General features: G+C 62.8%; 1 protein-coding gene across 2 annotated transcripts in view; it reads left to right on the forward strand.

Moving 5' to 3' along the window:
• The window catches only part of MED12 (mediator complex subunit 12), a 34,818-nt gene extending 33,159 nt beyond the window's left edge, over nucleotides 1–1,659 (forward strand). For both annotated transcript variants that reach the window (XM_088538459.1, XM_088538460.1), the window contains exon 44: nucleotides 1,225–1,659. In XM_088538459.1, the coding sequence (XP_088394585.1) occupies nucleotides 1,225–1,268 (44 nt within the window). In that variant the 3' untranslated portion in view covers nucleotides 1,269–1,659. The remainder of the gene's footprint in view (nucleotides 1–1,224) is intronic.
• The last annotated feature ends 4,341 nt before the right edge of the window (nucleotides 1,660–6,000 follow it).

Consider the following 6,000-nt stretch of genomic DNA (forward strand, 5'->3'; position numbering starts at 1 on the left):
TTTTATAGGGAACGGGTGCGTGGGCCCCGTGCAGCCATGTGTCAACGTGCAGCTTCCGCGCTGCCTCGCTGGGTTTGCACCAGCTCCCCCAGGAGCCATCTGGAGTTCTTATTCCTGGTGTCTGGGGTGGGGAAAAAGCGGGATAGAAACCAGGAACTCCCTGTCGGAGCGGGACAAGAATCCCTGAGGCCCTGGGTGTGCTGAATGTACCGTTGTGCTGCAGGGCTGGGGAAGAGTGAGGACTCACCGGACTGCAGGGGGTTGCTCTTGATCTATTCTGCAGTGTGAGATGTTTTGATGGGGTTTCAGGAGAAAACCTGTGTCCCTCTTGCAGCTTGCAAGTTCGCAAGGCTCAAATATAACTGCAGTGTTCCCAGCCCTTTTGGTTTTTCCCATGCCCTTCGGTCCTCTGGGCATGTTTTTTTTTTTATGCAGACTATTGCTCTAAGCGATGTCCTGCATCCAGCAGAAACCCCTGCTGCTCCTGTGCTCTATGGAAATTCTTCAGTGAAAGGGTAGAGACTGACCCGTTGCTAAAATATCAACTCAAATCCATCCAAAACTCCAGAAATCAATGAACTGTGGACCTCTGATTGGGCTGAGCTACAGAGGAGTCCTGGTAGTAAAGAGCCATCACGTGGAGAACACTGTGTGGGTACAGGAAGGGTGTTGAGCTTGAAGGCAATAACACTCACGCCAGATAAGTCTTGATTTGTACCTAGATACTGACAAGGAGCCAGACTAGTTTTTGTTGCACTGTTCTGACCTCTGGAGCTCTTAAACCTTCATCTGTTCTCTTATTTGGGTGTTTTCTTCAAGATCAGTGCTTGGCGTTAGCTGATGGAGCCGCTCAGGTGGCCGCAGGTGTTGTGCATGCACACGAGGCTGTTTTCCTTTCAAAACACAGGAATAACTTGCATCTAGCCTCATGCTGCAGCTGGCTGCTCTCCTCCAGGTCTTCATTATGGTAACGGATAGCGCAGGTCTCCTCTGCAGACCCGCTGAGATCAGGATATCAGCTCTTTGCCAGTGTGTGTGGAACCTTGTCTGTGCTGCTGCCTAAAACCTCAGGCAAAGGAGCCTAGCAGGGGTGCCACGAGAGAGACAGTTGTCCCCTCCTATCCTTTACCACCCGCGTCAGGACCCTGTGCCTATCATGTGGGAAGGGGAACGCTCTTGCAGGAACAAACCTGGTGCCTCTAAACTCTGTTTTCATCTCAACAGATACACAGACTCAGCAGAACAACAACCCTTTTGGCCGCTACTGATCCGTGGCCCTCGAGCCTGATCCAAGAGGGAGACATCCGTGTGGACCAGATCCAGCCCGGGCAGCCTGGCACCCAGGCAGGGGCTGCTCCCAAGTTCCGTTTCCAGGCTGGGGCCTCGAGTGCTGCCGCTGCCCATCTCGTAGGGAGATGCCAGGAGGATGGTTTTATTGTACAGAGAAGTGTTTTTACTATCCGATTTCTACAAATGTTTATGGAGATCCCTTGTGGCCGATAGTCTCTCTTCCCATTTTTGTTTCAGTTTTTACTCAGTTTTTAGTATTTTTGTTAAAATAATGATTAAGACATTGTAAAATTTTGTACTTTATTTATACCAGAAGAACCCTGTACTGCAGACATTCTCGGATGAATACAGAGAGCTTACTTTGCAAAAGGAGTGTGTATTCCGAGCCTGCCTTCCTCCTCGGAGCCGTTCCCAGCTCCCGCAGCACCTCCATGCGTCGTCTCTGTTTCTTTCTCGCTGGAGCCGAGATCGCTTCTGCCCTTTTTGAAAGGATGGTGCTCGGGATAAGCATTTGGGAAAGGGAGCTTTTCCTGCCCGCTTTCATAAGCCGGTGTTCCCAGGCTGCCTGCGGTCTGTGTGAAGGTCGTGGGCTTTGTACATTGATTAAGAGCTTCATTAGGGGTTTGTAGCACGAGCTGCAAGGGCAGAGGGCTAAAAGCAAAGCAAGAGGCGGGTTGTAGGGTAAAGCAGAGCAGTGAGTCCAGCTTCCCTAATGCACTGCCTAAACTGGTGCCTCTGCAGTCCAGGAGGAGCCCGGCGCTCAGCGCCCTGCTCCTCGCAGCAGGGTTTTGCTGATGAGCCCCAAGGCTCTGGGCTGGCCGCGGTGCTGTGCGTGGAGGTGATGTCTGGTTTCTAAACTCTTGACCTGCCTCGTGCTGCCTGCTGGCACCATGTCGCGGTGGCAGGCGCCGCCGCGCTCCTGCTGTCTGTTGAGCCTGGAAGCGGCTCTGCCTGGCACCTGGCTCGGGTTCCCTCGCAGCGCCCTCCCTGTAGCCTGTTACAGCTGGGCTCCCTCGAGTAGCTTTTCCGGAGCATCCTTCTCCTCTTGTCCCACTGGGGAGAGCAAGAGGTTTGCAGGGCTCAGGGGAGAGCCATGTTCCAGCTCAGCCTAAGGGTTAGGAAACTGTTTGGGTTGTTACTGTTACATGGTAGCGGGGGTTCTTCCTCCTCCTGCCCTGGGAGCAACCCCAGCCCAAGCTGGCAGCTTGTCCCCCCCTCTCTTGTCTCAGGGCAGTGTCACCTCTGTGCTGGTGCCCAACACCCCCTTGCAGGTAACTAATGATGGTGAATCCCGCCGTGGCCCCTGTGCTTCCTCTCTGCCCCGTGCTCCGGCTCCTGCCCCTCTGCCCTGCCCGGGCCCTGCTTGGCCCCAGCCTGCAGGTGCCGAGCTGCACCGGAGCTCCAAGGTGTCACCGGGGCTGCTGGAGACGGACCAGCCCCTTAATGAGAGCAGACGGGCGCGTGCAGCGCTGCTCCCTCCCTGCGTCGCTGCCTGTCCCCTTCCATCAGGCTCCCGCCGGCAGCGGCGGTGCCAGCTCCCTGTCCCCTCAGAGGGGCCACCAGGGCTCGGGGCAGCACCAGGCTCCCCGCATGCGGCGGCTGCCGCAGCCCCCTCCCAAGCAGCCCCGCGCCGCGGCCGAGCCTGCGCCGCGCGGGCGGCATCGCGGCTGGTGCAGCCGCAGGGCGGCCGGGAGGAGGGCGGCTGCCCGCGCGCGGCGGCGCTGGGCCGGGCGCAGCAGCTGCTGCGAGTGCCGGGGCTGCAGGCCGAGCACGCGGAGCCGCCGTGCCCCTGGGCACCCAGCCGAGGACCCAGTGCAAGAGGCTGCCCCCTCAGCTCCTGCTGCTTCCCTCCTGCAAAATACCCTCCGGATGGGCACCCGGGATGCCAGCCCTGCTGCCTGGATGCTGCTGCCGGGTGCAGAGGGCTCCCAAGGGGCAGGGGCTCTGAGCCCTGCAGCAGCTCTAAGCAGCCTGGCAGCTCCCAGCCCTTCTGCCGGTTGCGGGACCCTTCGTTGCAGGCTGCTCCTTGCTGAGCATCCGCAGCCCTCTGCATGCGCCGGGTGCCACGTTGACCCTCACCATGAGGGCGAGCAAAGAGCCAGGGCTGGGTCCCATCAGGAGCGGAGCAGCGAGGCGGCCAGGAGCATGAGCAGGTGCCGCCGGGCTGAGTGGGGAACGCCGGGGCGCTGTGTCCCGGTGCAGAGCGCCTGGAGCTGTGGGGATCGGGGGGTCACCCCCAGCATCTGGGGCTGCGGGTGCTGCTGGGTGCCACAGTATCACGGAGTGGTCCTGGAGCTGTGGGATGTCCCTGTGGAGTGGTACCAGGGCCCATGGGGCAGCTCAATGCAGCACTGGCACAGCATGGTACCGGGGCTAGGTGGCAACCATGCTGCAGGCCCAGGCTAGTGTGGTACCTCATGATATTGGTACCAGGCTGGTGCAGTAACGGGGCTGGTATCCTGCAGTACCCACGGTGTGGTATCAGCACAGCGTGCAAGCAGGCCCTGTGGTACCAGGACCATGCAGTGCCCGGGGAAGGCGCTAGTGAGCCTGAGTGGTACCCACGATGCAGCCCTGGGGCAGTGCGGTACCAGGGCTGTGTGGTACCGGGGCAGTGCGGTACCGGGGCGGGGTGGTGCCAGGGTGATGTGGTAGTGGGGCAGTGCAGTACCTGGGTTATATGGACCTGAATGATGTGGTACTGGGACAATGTGATACCAGGGCGCTGTGGTACCAGGATGATGCGGTGCTGAGGTGGTGTGGTACTAGACAATGTGGTACCAGCATGATGTGGTACCAGGGCGATGTGGTACTGAAGTTGTGTGTTCCTGGGGTGATGTGGTACCAGGGTAATGTGGTACCAGGGTTGTGTGTTCCTGGGGTGATGTGGTACTGGCATGATACAGTACTGGAGTGATGTTCTCCTGGGACGATGCATTACCAGGGGGCTGTGTTCCCAGGACAATGTGGTGCTGGGGTGAGGTGGTACCAGGCTGATGCACTGCTGGAGCGATGCGGTACCAGGACAATGTGGTATCGGGCCCATGTGGTGCTAGGGCAATGCAGTACTGGGACAATGTGGTACCAGGGTGATGTGGTACTGGGGTGATGTGGTACTGGGGTGATGCGGTAGTGGGGCAATGCGGTGCTGGGGTGATGCGGTACCGGGACAATGCGGTGCTGCGGTAATGTGGTACCAGGGTGATGTGGTACCAGGGTGATGCGGTAGTGGGGCAATGTGGTGCTGGGGTGATGTGGTACCGGGACGACGTAGTACCAGGGTGATGTGGTACTGGGGTGATGCGGTACCAGGGTGATGTGGTACTGGAACAACGTGGTACCGGGGTGATGTGGTGCCAGGGCAATGCGGTGCTGGGGTGATGTGGTACTGGGACGACGTGGTACCGGGGCCATGTGGTGCCGGGGCAATGCAGTACTGGGACAATGCACTGCTGGGGTGATGTGGTACCAGGGTGATGTGGTACCAGGGCAATGCGGTGCTGGGGTGATGCGGTACCGGGACAACGCGGTGCCGGGCGCCGCTCCCCCGGGACACTGCGGTGCCGCCGCCGCGCTCCCCGCTCCCCGGCACCGAAGGGGTGTCGCCGCGGCCCCTCCCCGCCCGCCCCCGCCGTGCACGCGCCGCGCGCGCCCGGTGCGGGGTCGGGCCGGAGCGAGCGGAGCGGAGCGGAGCGCGGGGCGCCCAGCAGCCGCCGCCGCCGCCTCCCCGCTAACCCGCAGCGGCCCCGGCATGGCCCAGCCGCCCCGCCGCCGCGCACGGTGAGCGCCCCCGGCCCGGAGCGGCCCCCGGGAGGGCCCGGCGGCGGCGGGGGGGTGGAGGGGGTCGGTCTGCGGCGCGGCGGGGCCGGGCGGGGGGCGCGGGCGGCGGCCCCGGCGGGGCGGGGGTTAACGGGGCCGGATGAGGCGCCGCGGGAGCCGCGCGTTGCCCGTTGCCATGGCGACGCGCTGAAAGGGGGATTGTGCGCGCGCCTCAGCTGCGCGGGCCCGGCCCGGCCCGGTTCGGTTCGGTTCGGTTCGGACCGGACTTGCGGCGCCGGCTGCTGCATGGGCAGGGTGTCCCCGGGAGCCCCCCCGGTGCAGCCGAGCACCGAGTTAGCACCGGGCACCATGGGCAGAATCGGATGGGGCCACTGAGAGCGACTGTGGATGCTCCTGGGTGGGGAGCGGGGCTTCCCTGGAGGGCTGCGGGAGCCACGGTGGCTCCTCGGTTGGCTCCTTAATTTGCTCCTTGGTTGGCCCCTCGCTTTGCTCCTCGTTTGGCTCCTCGAGGAGCACGGTTGGGTCACGGCAGGACGTGTCGCACCGGCTGCGGGGCTGGCGGGGTTGCCCGTGCGGCGGCCGTGGCCTCCTCTGGTTTCCACCAAGGCGGCCGCTCGCAGCCACGGGAGGGCCCTGCCCCGGTGCCGGGCTCGCATTGCCCACGGTGTCGCGCACAAGGCGGGCTCGGAGGAGAGCGGTGCAGGGACGCGGCTCCTCTGAGGACACGGCGGGGACGGTCGGTGGCAGCATGAGCAGCCCGGTGTGACATGCGTGTGCCCAGGGAAGGGCAGGCAGCGGGAGCCGCGACGCCGAGAGCTCTGGAGACGCCGCCAGACCTGGGGCGCCCCGAGCAGGAGGGCTCTGCGCGCGGTGCCCGTGTGGGCTGGGACGGCGACGGGGCCCTGCTCGTCCGCATGTGGGGTGTGCGGG

The sequence above is a fragment of the Tinamus guttatus genome, unplaced genomic scaffold (genome assembly GCF_059628265.1).
Source record: "Tinamus guttatus ecotype Peru unplaced genomic scaffold, ASM5962826v1 Tinamus_guttatus_pri_ptg001087l, whole genome shotgun sequence".
In the NCBI taxonomy this organism is placed as follows: domain Eukaryota; kingdom Metazoa; phylum Chordata; class Aves; order Tinamiformes; family Tinamidae; genus Tinamus; species Tinamus guttatus.